Raw genomic sequence first — 21,963 nt, 5'->3', positions numbered from 1 at the left:
AGCACAGTCTGCTGCTAGCTTTCCAGAGGTAAATGTGGTATGGACGTTGTCCCAACACTCAATGCCTGAAGGAAGGAGGGAGATTGGATCCACCTCTCGGATGGGAGGCAAGGGCTTCTCCTCCAGAGTATATTGGAAAGCCAGCTCTGCTACCTTATTGACACATGGAGTCACGGTGTTTTTGTCCATTAGGAACATTGTAAAAGAGCTCTTATAAGGCGTCAACATAGTGTTGGTGCAGCCGATGTCATTCAGGAATCTGGCCCACACAGATTGGGCCTGCTCTTTTGGGAAGATGACTGTCTCCTTGGGGACCTTGTCTAACCGAACCAAAGCTTCCTCGGTAAGCCTGGCATAACCATGAAATGGAAATGCCAGACCAGGAGGAAAGAATTCCAAGTCCTCTAGGGGACGAGTGCCAAGACCCTCCAAAGTTAACATTCCGTCTGAGAACGGGGAATGAAGAGCCATACGCCAAGGGTTGTTTTTGGCAAACTGCGGGAGCTTAGAGGCATCCGGGATGAGAGAGCTTTGGACCCGCTCCGGAGCACCTTGCTCTAATGCCCCAAGTCTCTGACCGATGTTAGAGAACATCGTGTCCATCTTAGACTGTATCTCTGATACAAACTTAGCCTGCATCTCCGACACGATGCGAAGCATGGCTGATTCGGAAAGGCCAGGGCTAGCAGCAGGTGTGGCGGAATGAACTCCCGGGTCGCGAGACTTAGAGGAGGAGCCAGAAGCCTTAGATGACAGGTTTGTATTCTGTTTAGAACCATGAGAAGCCTTATGAGGCTTATGAACTTTAGGTAAGGTTCTAGACTTATTCTTAAGGGGAACCGGGTGTGATCGTTGGGACGAATCACGGTCCCCAAAAAAACCATGGAAGGAAGAGCGATCAGAAGAAGAAGAAAGAGAGGGGCTGAGGATAGGAATCTCAGCGCCAGAAACACCTGCCTCACTTACCACCCTACCTGTATCTGGATCATCCAATAACATGGGTTCCACGTCAAGGTTCATGGAGGCAACATTGTCTTCTAGATCTCCGGGGGCGTCCGACGGATCCTGCTCTGGATCAATAAACCCCGCTATGGTGGCATCAATGTGGGCAATGATGGGAGCTGCAACATGCCTAGCCACAGCGGCTGAAGACTTGGCGTTGGGGTAAATCAGAGAACAGTAGTCCTCGGAGAGGACGTACGGCCGCTTGGACTTCACGTTCCGGGCAAAACCACCAACCCACACTTTCAGTGTGGCCCGAGCCGCAGACTTTTGCTCCGGGGATGCCTGAAATAATAGTGGGAATTATAAAAGGGCAGACTCCCAGTGGTCCTTCAAGACCATAGATATCTTACTAAATAGTGTATGTATGCCAAAAAAGGGTAAGATAAATAAGAAGGCAACATAGCCAACGGGACTCACCGAGTCAGATCCAAGGGTGGTAACGAGGTCAAAACAGACCACACAGTTATCCGGGTGCCATACCACGACATCCTCCAGCTGCACACCGCAGAGGGCGTGAGACCGACAGACGGTATGGCCGCAGGGCTGATGTAGAACAGCTGCACAGGCTGTCGTCTGATAATGCACCATCTATAAAAAGAATAGTATATGAGAAACTGTAATTCTCTTAAGTAGGGGCGGGTCTTGAGGACCCGGCCTAAACATAAGTCTAGCTTAAGACTAAAGTAAATAGTATATGAGAAACTGTAATTCTCTTAAGTAGGGGCGGGTCCAGAGGACCCGGGCCTAACATAAGCCTAACACAAGATTAGGGCTTAACTGTAATATTCTTAAGTAGGGGCGGGTCTGGAGGACCCGGCCTAAACATAAGTCTAGCTTAAGACTAAAGTAAATAGTATATGAGAAACTGTAATTCTCTTAAGTAGGGGCGGGTCCGGAGGACCCGGCCTAAACATAAGTCTAGCTTAAGACTAAAGTAAATAGTATATGAGAAACTGTAATTCTCTTAAGTAGGGGCGGGTCCGGAGGACCCGGGCCTAACATAAGCCTAACACAAGATTAGGGCTTAACTGTAATATTCTTAAGTAGGGGCGGGTCCGGAGGACCCGGCCTAAACATAAGTCTAGCTTAAGACTAAAGTAAATAGTATATGAGAAACTGTAATTCTCTTAAGTAGGGGCGGGTCCTGAGGACCCGGCCTAAACATAAGTCTAGCTTAAGACTAAAGTAAATAGTATATGAGAAACTGTAATTCTCTTAAGTAGGGGCGGGTCCGGAGGACCCGGGCCTAACATAAGCCTAACACAAGATTAGGGCTTAACTGTAATATTCTTAAGTAGGGGCGGGTCCGGAGGACCCGGCCTAAACAAAAGTCTAGCTTAAGACTAAAGTATAGCCATCCATTCCGGTCGAGCCGGGAGTATAAAAAAGGATGCAACAACAAAAATTTAAGACACAGGGTGTCTGATTTCCCGGGGCGAGGCTAAGCCCCGGGCCGGGAAATAAAAGTATCCAAACCAATTCGTATAGGAACTCCGGGGTAGTGATCTGTCATATAATCATCATAGGAACTGTTATAAATTAAATAGGGGGGCGGAACTGTAGATAAGAACCGCCAACGGAACCCAGAGGGTTTCATATAACATAAACCAGTGTGATAAGTGAATATAAAATAGGGTGCACCGGGATCCAACTCTGTTGACCGGTGGCCAACCAGATTAGACAGAGCCGAACCCGCCGGGACACCCGGAGGACAAAGTCCATAAACACTGAACTACCCCCTCTACAAGGAGGGAAGGCAACGGTCCCCTAGGGAAGAGGGGGAGAGAAGCCTAGCCACCCACCTAGCGAGAGGGGGAGCATGGGGGAGAATCACGTGATACGGAGCAGCAGGGCTACCCACTGACGATCCCCAACCAGACAGATCAAACGGAGTAATAGCACAATATTCATTATAATAGTAATAGCGTTGATAATATAAAATAAACACATAAAAAATTTTTGGGCAAGGCATGCAACATAATAATTAAATCACAAAAGACACACCTGATGGCTTAAAAAATAACATTGCCGCCTAGCACGAAGGTCGGCAGCCATAACGATACGTAAATGATATCGGCCCAAAATTTGAGCCACGAGGGTTCTAAACGCTAAATAATGAATATCCATAATAACAAATAAAATTTAATAATACATATAGTAACACCGCGAGTGAAACTAAAAGCTCTCAAAACAGGAGTACCAACTGTAAATGGAATCAAGCAAGATCGGTATGAACGAAGAGAATACACTCCTATAATTCAAATATTAGACGATCTAGGTTGCTCAAAACACAGCAAAACACAGCTTGGTACTTAACTTAGACGGTGTCTCCAGGGAAACCGACGAAGAAGCCATAATCCAAAGAAAATAAGCGAAAAAACGAGAGCACAACAAAAAAGCGGGTTACACACAAGACGTGCTAAAAGGAGTTGGGTTCTGAGCGGATGCATTGTTAGTAGTACCGAGTGAGGTTGAACGGCTCTCCTCTATTGGGGTTTCTGTCGTGGATGAATCTAAATAGTGCGGGACCTCTGGATTATACGCCCAATTTTATACCGACACCAATAGGTGAGCGAGCTAGTTAACCTAGCACTCCTTTACATTTTTTCTCTGGTATATTTAGCAGTAAATTACCTAAGAATAAGTGCTAAATGGAGCTTATTCACTGGGCGGCACAGGTTCGAGCCCAGAAACGTTTTATCCTTCCTCCCCGTACAGAGACTAGGGACGAGAGTAACACGAGAACAACGTTACCCGCTTGAACGGAACGTTTTCTCTCCTCTCTCTCCCTCCGTCTCTATCTCTCTCTCTCTTTCTCTCTTGATTTCGCACCTAAGAGAAGAGCCCAATTATATATCGTCAAAAAAACATGTTATTTGACTAAAGGAAAAAACTGAAAGGTTTTTCAAATAAAAAGTTCCTTTAAATTAGAATTTAAAACATTTAAGCTAAGAAAGAATGAACAAAACGTCAGAATCGATTTACTCTTACTGCAAAGTGAAACCGTGATACACTCTCTCTCTATCGTAACGATAGAGCGCATGTTGAACGTCCTGAACGTCAACAACTGCGTAGCATAAAAAACTAAACGTTAGTTCATCTTTGAAAACAGTACGAAGACCTTCAAAGAAATTCTTTCATAAAATATTACATTTAAAAAATTTTAAATCCTTTAAAAGCTAAAGACGATATAAAGGGCTAAATGTTGATTAACTTCGGTTTCCAAGTTAGGACCGCCTACTCTCAGGAAAGGTCTATATAAACAAAGCATTAAAATTTATTTTATATGTTTATAAAAAATGGAAAGTTAATCGAAGAGGCCTAATAAAGGCGGAGAGATATAAAATATATAGAGGAAAATCTATAACGTGATAAGATATTACTAAAAGCCTAAACACACTTCCGTCTAAGGGAAGGGTCGGCCATTTAAAAGTGAAAGAAAGTCCATACTCTCTTTGTCACCATAATTAAATCTATCCAAAACGAGTTCAAGTTTTGAGATGAAGATAAAACACCTGCATAGCGAAAGCTCAAAACTAGAATAGTGTACTTCACCAATAGTTGTGAAAACAAATCCAGTTAGCAACAGCGAATTACAGTAGTAGGTCTTGCCGGTAGCCCGACAGAGAGAAAATTGAGTTCTTTGTTTACATTGAGTACTGAGTACCTGCACGACAGATGGCGCTGTTGAAGTACACCCCCTACCTGCATAGCGATCGCTGGCGGATTTTTAACGTAGAGTTTTCTGTCGAGCAACAGAGTTGCAGTTTATATAATCACCGGCTAAGTTAAATATTGAAAAATACTGAATAAAGGAGAATAAAAATGTGATAAGGAATAAGAAAGGGAATAAGGATAATAAAGTATAAGGCTGGGAATAAAGGTATAAGAGATAAACATAGACTGAAATGAACAGCAAAAATATGAGAATTTTCAAGTGCAATATATATGGATATTGTAAAACATGAGTGCAGAGTAGATTGCAGGTGTTAGTGATAAAGTTATTTTGTATTGATATATCTTTTTTTTTTTTCATTACCATTTACTATTATTAAAATCATTAATATAATCATACAGTACAGTATCGTGTTCACAGAATATGTACAAAACTTGCACTTTTAACACTCGGCAGTTGAGAATGGTACAGCATACTAATGAGTTAATATGTATATGTAAGGGACAGGGATATCAATATTGCCAGAACACTATAAGATTTTAATGCACTGTACTATATTATTATTAGAGTAGGTACACTGCTGTAGTATAGTTTATATTCAAAATAAAAATAAAGTTCTTAAATGAATATTTATTCGAGTGAGGGGTCTCATAACTTACTACCTACCTTCAACTTTTTTTAGCTGATCTAAAGATTTCCTATGAATGAAGAATCCTTGATACTTCACAATGTCAGGATCATCTGCATAATTGATATTTAAATACTTCCCAGGCTTCCTTTTCACCCCATCAGTCAGTCCATGTTTCTTCAAGAAATCTTCCGAAGGTTTAATCTTTTCTTTTCTAGTAGGATTTACCTCAGAATCCTGATCTAGCTTTTTTGAAACAGTACTTTTGTCTGCTTGTTTTTGGGGTATGCAACCCTCAGAATATGTTTTATTGGCAAATGTCTTTCCTGGTTGAGACTTTCTTACTAAAGCTAATTTCAACATGCGATGTTCATTCCTCAGCAATTTTTTAGTTAATCTTTCAAGTTCCTTTTGTCTTTGATCATCATCTTTGAAATTTTTATTTGCAGCAATTTTGCGATAAAACTTATGGTACATAGCGCCAGCATATTTCACTCTACTTTTCTGTATCCAGAAACCTTTAAAATTTGTCATGAATGCATTTTCTTCAAATTCTAAATTCTCGGCGCAGGGGTTGCTATGATTACTGTCTAAATCATCCATCCTTTCTCCAGGAGGAACATCCAATTTCTAATGGAATATTCTCTACTCAGTCAGCAGTTCTGAAAACAACAAATATGGGACTTAAATACAAGGATAATCTTAGTTTTGCCTAATAAAAGAGGAAATAAATCTTAATTATTTCAAGAAAAAGATATAAATACATTCAAAACCATTGAGAGCTACAGTAGAGTACTCAATGAATTACTGAATTTTAAGAACAATTTGTATTTTTTTCCTAACAATACAAACTAGTCCTTTAATAGGAATCCAGTATGACATCAACCAAACTGGAAAAGGAGTTAAAATTTAAGGAGGTAGTTATAACTACTGGTGAGAAATGAGTAAATGATTTATAATTATCTAGCATCATAGCATCAATGGTCATTGATGCCAGTGGAGCAAATTAACTAAGAATTATAAACTTAAGAAAAAACTAATATGACAAATTCGTAGATAATTATGATATTTTAATTATAAAATAAATTTTTGAATATACTTACCCGGTGAATATATAATAGCTGCAACTCTGCGGCTCGACAGAAAACACACTCAAAAAACTCGCGAGCGATCGCTATGAAGGTTGCGGGTGTGCCCACCAGCGCCAACTGTCGGCCAGATACCACTCTTGTATGTAAACAAAACCTTCAATTCTTCTCGTCCCGCTGTGTCTCTATTGGGGAGGAAGGGAGGGTCATTTAATTTATATATTCACCGGGTAAGTATATTCAAAAATTTATTTTATAATTAAAATATCATTTTTAAATATTTAACTTAGCCGGTGAATATATAATAGCTGATTCACACCCAAGGAGGTGGGTAGAGACCAGAGTTACTTATGTTTACAGCGTATAAGCTAAGAGTTTTTTCATTTTGACAGTTATCAATATAACAAAACCAAAATAAATAGGTACCTGGTAAGGAAGTTGACTTAGACGATTACTCTGCCTTGTAAGTCTGTCTTCCTCACGGAGCCCAGCGATCCTCTTAGGATGCTGACAGACTCCCAGGAGCTGAAGTATCAAGGGCTGCAACCCATACAACAGGACCTCATCAAACCCCTAATCTGGGCGCTCTCAAGAAATGACTTTGACCACCCGCCAAATCAATCAGGATGCGAAAGGCTTCTTAGCCTTCCGAACAACCCATAAAACAATATTAAAAACATTTCAAGAGACAGATTAAAAGGATATTGGAATTAGGGAAGTGTAGTGGTAGAACCCTCACCCACTACTGCACTCGCTGCAACGAATGGACCCAGTGTGTAGCAGTCCTCGTAAAGAGTCTGGACATCTTTTAAGTAAAATGACGCGAACACTGACTTGTTTCTCCAAAAAGTCGCGTCCATAATACTTTGCAGAGATTTATTTTGCTTGAAGGCCACGGAGGTTGCTAAATCTCTAACTTCGTGCGTCTTAACCTTAAGCAAACATCGGTCTTTCTCATTCAAGTGAGAATGAGCTTCTCGTATTAAAAAAAAATCTGATAAAATATGACAAAGAATTCTTTGACATAGGCAATGAAGGTTTCTTAACTGAGCACCATAATGCCTCAGATTTCCCTCGTAATGACTTAGTACGAGCTAAATCGAACTTAAGAGCTCTAACAGGACATAATACTCTTTCCAGTTCGTTGCCCACGATCTCTGATAAGCAAGGAATATCAAAAGATTTAGGCCAAGGACGAGAAGGCAGTTCATTTTTGGCCAGGAAACCAAGTTGAAGTGAACAAGTGGCTTTTTTCTGTAGAAAAGCCGATGTTCTTACTGAAGGCATGAAGTTCACTGACCCTTTTAGCCGAAGCCAAGCACACTAGGAAAAGTGTCTTGAGGGTGAGATCCTTCAGGGAGGCTGAATGTAATGGCCCAAACCTGTCTGACATGAGGAACCTTAGGACCACGTCTAAGTTCCATCCAGGAGTTACCAAACGACGTTCCTTAGAGGTCTCGAAAGACTTAAGGAGATCTTGGAGATCTTTATTGTTGGAAAGATCTAAGCCTCTATGTCGAAAGACCGAAGCCAACATGCTCCTGTAGCCCTTAATCGTGGGAGCTGAAAGGGAGCGAACCTTTCTCAGATGTAAAAGAAAATCTGCGATTTGGGCTACAGAGGTACTGGACGAGGACACATATGCTGACTTGTACCAGTCTCGAAAGACTTCCCACTTCGACTGGTATACTCTAATGGTAGAAGCTCTCCTAGCTCTTGCAATCGCACTGACTGCCTCCTTCGAAAAACCTCTAGCTCTTGAAAGTCTTTCGATAGTGTGAAGGAAGTCAGACGAAGAGCGGGGAGGCTTTGATGGACATTCTTTACGTGGGGCTGACGTAACAGATCTACCCTTAGAGGAAGACTTCTTGGAAAGTCTACCAGCCATTGAAGTACCTCGGTGAACCACTCTCTCGCGGGCCAGAGGGTAGCAACCAACGTCAACCTTGTCCCTCCGTGAGAGGCGAACTTCTGCAGTACCTTGTTGACTATCTTGAATGGTGGGAATGCATATAAGTCCATAAAAGACCAATCCAGTAGAAACGCGTCTATGTAGATTGCTTCTGTATCTAGGACTGGAGAGCAAAAGATTGGTAACCTTTTGGTCAACGAGGAGGCAAAGAGGTCTATGGTTGGTTGACCCCAAGAAGCCCAAAGACTCTTGCCCACGTCCTTGTGGAGGGTCCGTTCCGTGGGTATCACCTGACCCCTCCGACTGAGACAGTCTGCCAAGACGTTCAAGTCCCCCTGGATGAATCTCGTTAACAGGGAGATGCCTCGAATTCTAGACCATAAGAGAAGGTCCCTTGCGATCTCGAGCAGCGTGAAGGAGTGTGTGCCTCCTTGCTTGGAGATGTACGCCAAAGTTGTGGTGTTGTCTGAGTTGACCTCTACCACTTAGTTTCGAAGACGCTTTCTAATATCATCAAGGCCAAGCGGACTGCTAATAGCTCCTTGCCGTTGATGTGCATGCTCTTCTGACTTGAGGTCCACAGACCCGAGCATTCCCGACCGTCCAGGGTCGCACCCCAACCCAAACCCGACGCGTCTGAGGACAACACGTGGTTTGGGTTCTTGACTGCTAGGGATAGTCCCTCTCTCAGACTGATATTGTTGTCCCACCATTTCAGGCATGCCTTTATTGGTTCGGAGACTGGGAATGATACCGTCTCTAATGTCTTGTCCTAGTTCCAGTGAGAGGCTAGATGGAACCGGAGAGGCAGAAGGGGTAGTCTCCCTAGTGAGACAAACTGCTCCAGGGATGAGAGAGTCCCTACGAGACTGTTCCAACTCCTGACTGAATAAACGTTTTCTTTTCAGCATTAGTTGGACTTCGAGCAGGGCTTGACTGCGAATCTCCATCCCCAAAAATAGAATAATCTGGGATGGGATCAGTTGGGACTTTTAGGTTGACCACAAGTCCCAACTCCCTGGCCAGACTCAACGTCCAATGTAGATCCTGCAGACAGCGAAGGCTGGACGATGCTCTGAGAAGCCAGTCGTCCAAGTACAGGGAGGCTCGGATCCCCGATAGATGGAGGGATTTTGCCACATTCCTCATGAGCCTCGTAAACACGAGAGGCGCAGGACTGAGGCCAAAGCACAGGGCTCGAAACTGGTACCCCACATTCCTGTAAACAAACCTCAGAAACGGATGGGAATCCGGGTGTATAGGAATGTGGAAGTATGCCTCCTGAAGGTCGAGAGAGACCATCCAGTCGCCTTCCATAAATGCTGTCAAGACAGCCTGGTAGACTTCATCGTGAAGTTTGTCTTGACAATGAACACATTGAGCGCACTTGCCTCTTACGTACTCCTGCAGTGAACATGGCTGCCAAATCATGGAGCCATCCCTGAGGGACTTGTTCCTGCAGAGAACGTGGCTGTCAGATCATTGGAGCCATCCCTGAAAGCCTTGTTTATGCATGACATAATTGTACAGCAAAACTTCAAAGGCTCGAAAACAGCTGTGAAGTTGACCTGTAAAATCTTGGAGCGTCTCATGGCCAGGCGCCAGGGAGAGTCTATGAGGTTTGAGAAGTCTATCTAGGCAGAGGCAGGAACTCCCAAGCCGAGAACTTCTCTCGTGTCATATCAGACTCTCGCTCTATAAGCCAGTTTAAAAGAAGGGAAAGCAAAGGCTGTATCCCCCAAACTCCTCCTGGTGATAAACCAGTCGCCTAGCAAACGTAAAGCTCTCTAGGAGAGCGAGAGAGCACTAGCTTATAAAACAACGGCTTCGAAGTAGCTAGGCCTAGTGTAAGCTCTGACGTTTAGGCGAACGAGGAGCAGCAGTTACAAAAAGATCCGGACAAAGATCCTTAAAAATCAGCATGATTTATTTAAAGTCCATAGAGGGCTAAGCAGCTTTAGGCTCCTCTCCGTCTGACAGAGTCCTCAAGGGAATATCAGTAGGAGGGGGAACAGCAACTTCCTCATCTGAAGGAACCTTGTCCGATAATAGCTGAGTCTCAAGCAAGAGAGAGACCTACCGTGGTGGCAATGCTTTACAAGCAGAGTCCACACGCACTGGTGCATTAGTAGCGGACCAGGACGCAACGTCATGTAACTGCTTGACAGTCTGTGAACTGTCAACAACAACAGGTGCGAGAGACCAGGACGCAACGTCATGTAACTGCTTGACAGTCTGTGAACTGTCAACAACAACAGGTGCGTGAGGACGCACAGCGTCCACTCGAGACTGCTTTGACCGCCTAGACTGAGCAGTCAAAACAACTCTAGAATGCGGAGGTTGACGCACAGCGTCAAAACAAGTCAACTCCGATTGTTAGCGAACGTCCTGAACGTCAACAGGAGCATCAGCAAGTGGCCTAACGTCCAAATGTGGCTGAAAATCCACACGAGACCGCATCGAGTGTGGTTCTATACAACCTGACTGACGTGACTTAGCTACGCCAACGTCAACAGGACGCACAAAGGAACGTTAGGGTGGCTGAAAGCCAGGATCTCGATGAGATAAACGGCTAGGCTCAACGGACTTATCGGCATAATAGTCTTCCATAAGGGAGGCAAGCTTATTCTGCATGTCTTGCCGTACAACCCATTTAGGATCAACGGAAATGGTTGCGGTAAGAGACGAGGGTAACGTCTGTGACCGCAAAACCTTGCCTACAAAAAGACTCTCGGAGTCTGTGTTACGCTTTTGTTAGGCGGCGAGCAGTCTTCCGATGACTGCATAGGGTCAGAGCTGTCCTAATGGCTACAACCAGGACGCTGGACCTGTCCTGAAAGGACTGACTTTCGCTTAAAGGGCCTCGAAACCTTGTTTCACGGTTTCTTATGCGAAAAGCCTTCGGATGACGAGGAGAAAATCGTCTCTCTCGCCTTATGGTAGGGGTGATCTTGGTAAGATACACCCGATACCATAGAGGGAACGTCTGTTCGCTGATCAAGGCCTCTCGAACCCATAAGTCGTACGACATTACTTCTCCCCTGGGCTTGGGAGCTTGCAAGAGGTCCCGGTCTAGGCGAACGACAGGCACGAACAGACGAACCCTCGGTCGCAACACTGATAACACTTTGCGCAATATCACTTTATCACTACAATTTTCTGTTTTGCACTTATTTCACTGAAATCGAATCTTTTAACAATTCACATCAGGTATGAATAAAACTGATTTCTACCTGAAGCACGCAATTCTACCCTCATCAAAAGGTTGTAATTGCGAAATCAGTCGTATAATGCAAGCACATTAATACCAGCAAAAAACAGTAAACATATTTTAAGATAAAAAAATTCAGTGGCTGGGGAAGAGACTAAACACTAGTTCATTCAAAACTACGTTTTCAATCTCTCACCGTACATTGCCTAGGGAAGAGAATAAAAAACTAAAAACGTTTTATCCTTTCTCCCCGTACAGAGACTAGGGACGAGAGTAACTCGAGAACAACGTTACCCGCTTGAACGGAACGTTTTCTCTCCTCTCTCTCCCTCCGTCTCTATCTCTCTCTCTCTCTCTCTTGATTTCCCACCTAAGAGAAGAGCCCACTTACGTTTCGTCAAAAAAACATGTTATTTGACCAAAGGAAAAAACTGAAAGGTTTTTCAATTAAAAAGTTCCTTTAAAATAGAATTTAAAACATTTAAGCTTTGAAAGAAGAATGAACAAAACGTCAGAATCGATTTACTCTTTCTGCAAAGTGAAACCGTGATACTCTCTCTCTCTATCGTAACGATAGAGCGCAAACTGCGTAGCATAAATAAACTAAACGTTAGTTCATCTTTGAAACAGTACGAAGACTATTAAAAGAAAATCTTTCATAAAATATCTATTAAAAAAAATTCATTTAAAAAGTTTTAAATCATTAGCTCTTTAAAAGCTATTTACGATTGAAAAGGCTCAACGTTGTTTAACTTCGGTTTCCAAGTTAGGACCGCCTACTCTCAGGAAAGGTCGCATATAAACAAATCATTAAAATTTATTTTGATGTTTATTATAAATGGAAAGTTAATCGAAGAGGCCTAATAAAGGCGGTGAGATATAAAATATATAGAGGAAAATCTATAATTAATTTATAACGTGATAAGATAATTGCTAAAAGCCTAAACACACTTCCGTCTAAGGGAAGGGTCGGCCATTTAAAAGTCAAAGAAAGTCCATACTCTCTTTGTCATCAAAAATTAAATCTATCCAAAAACGAGTTCAAGATTTAAGATGAAGATAAAACACCTGCACTGCGAAAGCTCAAACCAAAATGAAGTACTTCACCAAATATGTTGAGAAAACTCCAGGTTCTACAGCGAGTATTGATACGTCTTGTCGTCAACGTCGACAGAGAAGAATTGAAGGTTTTGTTTACATACAAGAGTGGTATCTGGCCGACAGTTGGCGCTGGTGGGCACACCCGCAACCTTCATAGCGATCGCTCGCGAGTTTTTTTAGTGTGTTTTCTGTCGAGCCGCAGAGTTGCAGCTATTATATATTCACCGGCTAAGTTAAATATTTAAAATGTATTTTTCCTAACTATACAAACCTTAGGTATTTAATATGGGTATTACTTTCGGCGTAGCTGAAATAACGAGCCATTAAAATTTAAGGAGGGTTTACTACCCACACCACTAGTTAGCTGGGGTAGGGGAGGGTAGCTTGCCACCCCCCCTCTCACACACACCTGTGCTTGAGCTCACTTTGCTTGGAGGTAGGACTTCAAGGGGGATAGGGCTGGCGGGCAAGTTTGATTAAATAGCTAAGGTTTGTATAGGTAGGAAAAATACAAATTAATTATCTATGAATTTGTCCTTTGTTCCGTAACTGACATACAAACCACTCTATTTAATAGGGGTGACTCACCCATTAGGAAGGGTGGACGTCCCAGCCAGTACTGGCTTTTTGGCTTTGCCAGGGGGTTCGTTATTTGAGTGGGTCAGCACCCAAGAAATAAGGAGTCCCTGCACCTCGCTAGAACCTTGCTACGCAAGGACTACAGCCTACGCAAGCTGTGTGTGAAGGTAAACCGAAGTGTGACTCGTCCTAGGAAGTTGATCTGAAGTTCTTTAGATGGAATCTTTAGACTAGGACTCTCCCAATACCACCTCGTCAGGGTATGGGGACGTGACAGTATCAACTTAATACTAGGAACACAAGGAAACATGATTTACCTGCAGTGGTTTGAGGTCAGCTATGCAGAGAACCCAGGATGCTGCTTTCCCCAAGAGAGGGGATGATGAAGAAAAGAATAAGGGCCAGACAACCCTTTTCATTCATGCAGACTAAAACCGGGTAACAATGCCCTCAACCTTCTGCTACTTGTCCAATAAGGAGCTTGAGGTTTTAAACCAGCTGTTGTGCAGCCACCAAAGGGCCGATAGAGAACGTATCGAGCCTCCTGTGGGTCACATCTTGCAGGTAGTGGGCTGTGAAAGTTGTCTGATGCTTCCAAACCCCAGCTTGAAGGACCTGCGTCACTGAAAAATTCTTTTTGAAGGCCAGAGACGTAGCTACGCCCTTGAAATCATGTGCTCTAGGGCGACGTGACGGAGGAGGGTCTGGATTCAGGGAGAGATGAATCACTCTACGAATCCATGCCGAGATGGTGTTCCTGGTGACCCTCCTCTTAGTCCTCCCTGTGCTAACGAATAACGCTGGCACATGGGGACGGACTGCAGCTGTTCTTTTAAGATATAGCCTCAAACTCCTTACTGGGCATAGTAGGAGATGGTCTGGGTCATCTGTTACCGAACGGAGACTAGAAATCTGAAAGGAGTCGAACCAAGGGTCCACTACTGAGTCTTAGCAATTAACTCAGGGACGAATCTGAACGTTACCTCCACCCATCCCCTTGAATGGGCGATGTCATACGAGAGACCATGAAGTTCGCTAACACGCTTGGCCGAAGCCAAAGCTAGTAGGAACACCGTCTTCCAAGTTAGGTGGCAATCTGAAGCCTGGCGTAATGGTTCATAGGGAGGTCTCTTAAGAGACCTGAGAACTCGAACCACATTCCATGGAGGAGGTCTCACTTCCGACTGAGGGCAGGTAAGTTCATAACTTCGTATGAGTAGGGAAAGTTCCAGCGAGGAAGAAATGTCCATTCCTTTTAGCCTGAAGGCCGAGACTGAAAGGCACATTTCTTCCCGCAAATACACAAGGAACTCCGCTATTGTTGGAATAGTGGCATCGAGTGGAGAGATACCCCTTCCACGACACTAACCACAGAAGACTTTCCATTTTGCCTGGTAGACAGCTGCGGATGATTTTCGCAGATATCCCGACATCCTGACCGCAACTTGTTGCGAAAATCCTCTCTCAGCGAGGAGATGTTGGATAGCCTCCAGGCACGTGAAGTGAACCTACGGCTTTGTGGAAGATGTTGCCATGTGGTTGTCTGAGTAGATTGTGTCGTGGAGGGAGCTCTCTCGGTAGCTCCGTTAGGAGTTGCAGAAGGTCCGGAAACCATTCCGTGTGATGCCATAGCGGAGCTATGAGGGTCATCGAAAGATTGACCGATGTTCTGGTCTTGTTGAGCACGCTCCTCATCAGACAGAATGGGGGAAAGGCGTAAATGTCGATGTTGTCCCACCGTTGTTGAAAGGCATCTTGCCAGAGTGCCTTGGGATCCGGGACTGGGGAGCAGTACAGCGGAAGCTTTAAGTTCAGAGCTGTTGCGAACAGATCCACAGTCGGAGAACCCCACAAAGTCAGGACTTTTTTGGCTACTAGATGATCCAAAGACCACTCGGTACTCACTATCTGAGACGCTCTGCTCAAATTGTCGGCGAGCACATTCCTCTTGCCTGGAATGAAACGTGCCGATAATGGAATCGAGTGGACTTCGGTCCACCTCAGTATCTCTACTGCAAGATGGGATAGCTGCTTCGAAAAGGTACCTCCTTGTTTGTTGATGTAAGCCACTACTGTGGTGTTGTCGCTCATCACCACCACAGAGTGACCCGCCAGGTATTGTTGGAACTGCTGAAGGGCCAAAAAGACAGCCTTCATCTCCAGAAGATTTATATAGAGGCACTTTTCTGATTCTGACCAAAGGCCTGAGGTCGTGTGGTGCAGTACATGGGCCCCCCACCCTTTCTTTGAGGCGTCCGAAAACAGCATCAAATCTGGGGGAGGACGAGAAGATCCACTCTTCGTAGGTTCTCGTCTGTCACCCACCACTGGAGGTCCGTCCGTTCCGCAGGTCCCATAGAGATCATGACGTCCGGGGAATCGTAGCCTTGATTCCAGCGAGACTTGAGTCGCCACTGGAGGGATCTCATCCTGAGGCGACCGTTGGGAACTAGACGAGCCAAAGATGGAAGGTGACCGAGGAGACGTAACCACGATTGGGCTGGAAGTTCTTCTCGTTTGAGAAAAGGGCTTGCGACCTTCCTCAGCTTTGCTATCCTGTCGTCTGATGGGAAGGCTTTGTGGAGATTGGTGTCTATAATCATGCCTAGGTATACCAGCCTTTGAGTGGGAAGCAGAGAGGACTTCTCGAGATTTACCATGATCCCCAGATCCTGGCAAAGTCCCAGAAGTTTGTCCCGGTGTTGAAGAAGGGATGACACCGAGTCTGCTAGGATCAGCCAGTCGTCCAGATAACAGAGGAGACGGATGCCGATCATGTGTGCCCACGACGATATTAGGGTGAACACTCGGGTGAAAACCTGTGGTGCTGTGGAGAGACCGAAACACAGCACCTTGAACTGGTACTCTTTGTTGTCTAGGCTGAATCTTAAGTACTTCCTTAAAGACGGATGGACTGGGATCTGGAAGTACGCGTCCTTCAGATCCAGTGTACACATGAAGTCTTGCGGTCTCACTGCTAGTCTGACCGTGTCTGCGGTCTCCATGCTGAACGGAGGTTGTTTGACAAACTTGTTCAGAGCCGAGAGGTCGATGACTGGTCTCCAGCCTCCAGACGCCTTCTTTACAAAAAAGAGTCGACTGAAGAAGCCTGGGGACCCGTCGAGGACCTCTTGGAGAGCGCCCTTCTTCAACAGGTTCTGTACTTCTGCCCGAAGGGCTTGCCCCCTTGCTGATCCCATGGCAAGGGAGCTCAATGACACTGGATTCGTTGTCAGGGGAGGTAGAGATGTGAACGGGACGCGATATCCCTGACTGATTACAGAAATCATCCAGGAATCGGCCCCGAGTTGCTGCCACCTGTCTGCGCAACTTTGTAGGCATCCCCCAACTGGTGGACATGCAGGGGGACTGCCAATCCTAGCGTTTGCGGCCTCGGCTGCTCCCTCTAGGATTCTTACCTCCTCTGAGGACTTTTTGCCTTTCCTGTCCTTGACAGGGAAAGGCTTAGACACCACTGTTTTCGCTGCTACCGTCGGTTTCGTGGTCTTGGTAGGACGGGAATGTTGGGGTGCTGGAGGCTTATAGGGCTTGGATGTCAAAGCCCTATGCAGGATGGAGTCTTGGTGGGACTTCCCCCACCTCTCAGCGGCCTGTTCCACATCCTTAGGCTCAAACAGGTTCGTTCCTTCCAAGGAAGAATGACTGAGCCTATTTATCTTGGTGCTAGGGACCTTCTGATGGAACCTCTCAGCCACCGCATCCCGACGTTTCAGGATGGTGTTCGCCCACAAGTTCGAGACTTGGTGGGCCAGAAACTCGATCGTGCAAGTGCCTGAGAGGAGGAACGTCTCCATAGCTTTCCTGGTACGTTCTTTGGAGAAGTCCTCAGAGCATATCAGGATACCTAAGGTCCCTAACCAGATATCCAGCCACGAAGTGGCTTGCATAGCACACTTCGCAACCTTCTCCTGGTTAAGGATCTCTGTTGCCGAGAATGAGACCTGCCGGTTGGAGAGTCTCTCAAGAGGGACTACCCTGGTAAGCTCTTCCAAAGAATGGTGGAGAGGAAGAGCTAAACAAGGCTCCTCCAAGATCTCGAAGTACCTCCTCTGCTGTACGCGAGGAGGTGGGAGAAGCTTGTTGTCGGCACTGGAATGGTTGGAGGAGGCCAACTCAGAGAGCTGGACAGCGATCTTATCCCTGGTACTCTTAACCCCCTGAGACCAGGGCAGAACAGCACTGGCCTTAGAAGGTTTTTGAGTGCCAAATACGCGGTCCAAGACCATGTCTTTGCCCTATCGAGGAGGAATCTCTGGGTCAGCAAACCCATTGAGAGTCCTCATAAGAGTCAGGACCTGCCAAAATGCATGCTCTGACTCTTGTATTCTCCTCCGGATGTCAGACTTGCAGCAAAGTCTCCTGTCCCCAAAGGCTCTTCTTGGGGAGATTCGCGGACGTTCTCCGAGTGGCTAGCTGGCTCCGTCCTAAGTCTCGTCGAGGATTTTGGCACTGTCTTTGAGTCCTTCGACTCCTTCCTGGGAAGGATGTAGGACTCTAACATAGACGGAGGCAAGTTCTTCTCCGCCCCTAAACGGGAAGATTTTTCAACGCGAGGTGGGGTTTCCCTCATTGATGTGATGGGGGAATGTCTCACCTCACGTGACTCCCCTGAGGACGGGAAATCTTCGTCCAACAGGGAGGGAGAAAAAGTCGGGGGGGGGTTAAAGGAACCTGCCTCGAAGGCTTACGAGGAGACAGCTTAGCTTTTGGAGAAGTCACCGCGTCCAAAACTCCTCTTTTTCTCTTCAGAGGGGCCGACGCAGCCAAGGATCTGTGGCCCAACTCAGAGAGAACAGGCTTGAAAGCCTGTATAGCCGCTCTGATTAGTGCCCCGAACCATGGCTGTTGACTGAAGGCTGCGCTGTCAGACACTCCCTCTGGAGGGACAGGGATCGACGGATCCCTGGGAGGAGTTTCCAAAGGGGGTTCGCCTGGAAAGAAGAAAAAGGATTCCTGGACCATTCTGGATGCTTCCCTTCCACCGCAGTGCGCGCTGTTCTGCGCTTGCGGGGAGGGGAATGCGGCGATGGCAACCTTGCCGTGCGTTGTCCAGCAGCCTCGCGCACGAAAGGGTATTGATGCTCGTGTGGGGGCGCGTGATGGTGCTCACGCGATGGGGAACACCCGGGGCCGCGTGCGGGAGACTGCTGATGCGCGTGCGTGTGTGCACGGGCGATTGCGAGGGTGCGCAGGCGAGTGATGGCATGTAGGAGCGTGCGCGGGAGACTGTGGGCTCACAGAAGAGTGCGCAGGAGACTGATTGCGCGTGCGGGCACGTGCGGGTGAATGTTCGCAGTCCTCCGAAGAGGAGTCTCCCGAGGGGGAGAAACACCAGCAGGAGAAACTGTTGGACTTAGTTTCTCCCTTGTAGGTTGAGCAGACACGGGAGAAACTAAGCCTTCAGCTACTGCGGGATGTGAAGAGGCAGAGGTATTAGGAGATACCGCATTGGATACCTCTGACACCACAACGTCAACAATTGACAGAGGATCAACCTCTGCCAAAGGCGGCGATTGCTTGACAGCGGCACCCAATCGGATGTAGTCAAGAAATGCTTCCTTGGAGGGCGAAACCTCGAGCCCCAAGGAACACCAAAGCTGAAAAATGACAAATTCGTAGATAATTTGTATTTTTCCTAATTATACAAACCTTAGCTATTTACATGGGGTAATTACTTCGGCGTAGCTGAATGACGAGCCATAAAAGTTTTAACGAGGGTTTACTACCCCGCCGCTAGTTAGAGGTAGGACTTATCTCGGGGGACAGGGCTGGCGGGCACATATGTGTAAATAGCTAAGGTTTGTATAGTTAGGAAAAATACAAATTATCTACGAATTTGTCATTTGTTCCGTAACTGACATACAAACCACGCTATTTACATGGGGTGACTCAACCCTTAGGAAGGTCGGTAAGTCCCCTGCCATACTGGCTTTGGCTTGCCCGGGGACCCCAGATTCGAGTGTGTAAGTACTCAAGTAATAAGGGGTCCCTACTCCTCGCTGGCAGCTGTGAAACTGCTGCGGCCTACATAAGCTGTGTGTGAAGGTGAGAAGTGACTCGTCCTAGGAAGTTGACCTGGAGTTCTTCAGATGGAAATCTAGGCTAGGACTCTCCCAATACCACCTCGTCAGGGTATGGGGACATGACAGTATTACATTTTAATACTAGGAACACAAGGGAGCATGGCTTACCTACAGAGGTTCGAAGTCAGCTGTGCAGAGAACCCAGGATGCTTCTTTCTCCAAAGGAGGAGAGGATGAAGAAAAGAATAAGGGCCAGACAGATCTTTTCATTCACGCAGACTAAAACCAGGTAACAATGCCCTCAACCTTCTGCTACTTGTCCATTAAGGAGCCTGAGGTTAGACCAGCTGTTGTGCAGCCACCACAGGGCCGATAGAGAACCTATCGAGCCTCCTGTGTGTCACGTCTTGCAGGTAGTGGGCCGTGAAGGTGGTCTGACACTTCCACACCCCAGCTTGCAGGACCTGCATCACTGAATAATTCTTCTTGAAGGCCAAGGACGTAGCTATGCCCCTGACATCATGCGCTGTAGGGCGACGTGACGGAGGGTCAGGATTCAAGGCCAGATGTATCACCTTGCGAATCCAGGCCGAGATGGTATTCCTGGTGACCCTCCTCTTCGTCCTCCTGGTGCTCACGAACAGGGCTCGCACCTGGGGACAAACTCCCGCTGTTCTTTTGAGATACAACCTCAGACTCCTCACTGGGCACAGTAGGAGATGGTCTGGGTCATCTGTTACAGAACGGAGACTCGAAACCTGGAAAGAGTCGAAGCTAGGGTCCGCCACTCCCGGATTCTGAGTCTTGGCAACAAACTCAGGGACGAAGCTGAACGTTACCTCCCCCCATCCCCTTAAATGGGCGATGTCGTACGAGAGACCATGTAGCTCACTGACTCGCTTGGCCGAGGCCAAAGCTAGCAGAAAAACCGTCTTCCAGGTAAGGTGGCGATCACAAACCTGGCGTAATCGTTCGTAGGGAGGTCTCTTCAGACACCTGAGAACTCGAACCACATTCCAAGGAGGAGGTCTCACTTCCGACTGAGGGCAGGTAAGTTCATAACTCCGTATGAGAAAGGAAAGTTCCAGCGAGGAAGAAATGTCCATTCCTTTGAGCCTGAAGGCAAGACTTAAGGCTGAGCGATAGCATTTTACTGCCGAGACTGAAAGGCGCATTTCCTCCCGCAAATACACGAGGAACTCCGCTATTGCTGGAATAGTGGCATCGAGGGGAGAGATACCCCTTCCACGGCACCAACCACAGAAGACTCGCCACTTCGCCTGGTAGACCCCTGCGGATGACTTGCGCAGGTGACCAGACATCCTGTTCGCAACTTGTTGCGAAAATCCTCTCTCTGTGAGGAGATGCTGGATAGTCTCCAGGCGTGAAGTTGAAGCGAAGCTACGGCTTTGTGGCAGATGTTGGCGTGTGGTTGTTTGAGTAGCTCGTGACGTGGAGGGAGTTCTCTCGGAACCTCCGTGAGGAGTTGCAGAAGGTACGGGAACCATTCTGCATGATGCCATAGCGGAGCTATCAGGGTCATTGAAAGATTGACCGATATTCTGGTCTTTTTGAGCACCCTCCTCATAAGACAGAACGGGAGAAAGGCGTACACATCGACGTTGTCCCACCGTTGTTGGAAGGCATCCTGCCAGAGAGCCTTGGGGTCCGGGACCGGGGAGCAGTAGAGCGGGAGCTTGAAATTCAGCGCTGTAGCAAATAGATCCACCGTCGGGGAACCCCACAAAGTCAGGACTTTGTTGGCTACTTGAGGATCCAAAGACCACTCGGTACTCACTATCTGCGTCGCTCTGCTCAGACTGTCGGCGAGCACATTCCTTTTGCCTGGAATGAAGCGAGCCGCTAGCGAGATCGAGTGGACTTCGGATCATCTCAGGATCTCTACTGCAAGATGGGATAGCTGTTCCGAAAAGGTACCTACCTGCTTGTTGATATAAGCCACCACCGTGGTGTTGTCGCTCATCACCACCACAGATTGGCCAGCCAGGACTTGGTGAAACTTCTGAAGTGCCAGGAACACGGCCTTCATTTCTAGCAGGTTTATGTGAAGGTACTTTTCTGATTCTGACCACAGGCCATGAGGTCCTGTGGTTCAGAACATGGGCCTCCCACCCTTTCTTTGATGCGTCCGTGAACAAAATCAAATCCGGGGAAAGGACGAGAAGATCCACTCCCTTTCATAGGTTCTCGTCCGCCACCCACCACCAGAGGTCCGTCCGTTCCGCAGGACCCATAGGGATCAGAGTGTCTGGGGAATCATGACCTTGATTCCACCAGGACTTGAGTCGCCATTGGAGGGATCTCATTCTGAGGCGACCGTTGGGAACGAGACGGGCCAGGGAGGAGAGGTGGCCGAGGAGACGTAGCCACGATTGTGCTGGGAGTTCTTCTCGATTGAGGAAAGGTCTCGCGACCTTCCTCAGCCTTGCTATCCTGTCGTCTGATGGGAAGGCTTTGTGGAGATTGGCGTCTATGATCATGCCTAGATATACCAGTTTCTGAGAGGGCTGCAGAGAGGACTCCTCGAGATTTACCACGATCCCTAGATCCTGGCAAACTTCGAGGAGCTTGTCTCGGTGGCGAAAAAGGGTTGCCTCCGAGTCCGCTAGGATCAGCCAGTCATCCAGATAACGAAGGAGACGGATGCCGATCCTGTGAGCCCACGAAGAGATGAGGGTGAACACTCTGGTGAACACCT

The 21,963-nt window shown here is 46.6% G+C and overlaps 1 protein-coding gene across 1 annotated transcript in view; it reads right to left on the bottom strand.

The window, feature by feature from the left end:
• LOC137658705 (uncharacterized) overlaps window positions 1-21,963 on the bottom strand; it is a 75,638-nt gene that overhangs the window by 9,878 nt on the left and 43,797 nt on the right. The window contains exon 2 of the mRNA XM_068393701.1: window positions 5,348-5,971. Coding sequence (XP_068249802.1) covers window positions 5,348-5,912 — 565 coding nt within the window. The 5' untranslated portion in view covers window positions 5,913-5,971. The remainder of the gene's footprint in view (window positions 1-5,347; window positions 5,972-21,963) is intronic.

This window comes from Palaemon carinicauda, chromosome 19 (genome assembly GCF_036898095.1).
Source record: "Palaemon carinicauda isolate YSFRI2023 chromosome 19, ASM3689809v2, whole genome shotgun sequence".
Taxonomy (NCBI): Eukaryota; Metazoa; Arthropoda; class Malacostraca; order Decapoda; family Palaemonidae; genus Palaemon; species Palaemon carinicauda.
This window is presented reverse-complemented; position numbering and strand designations above follow the sequence as displayed.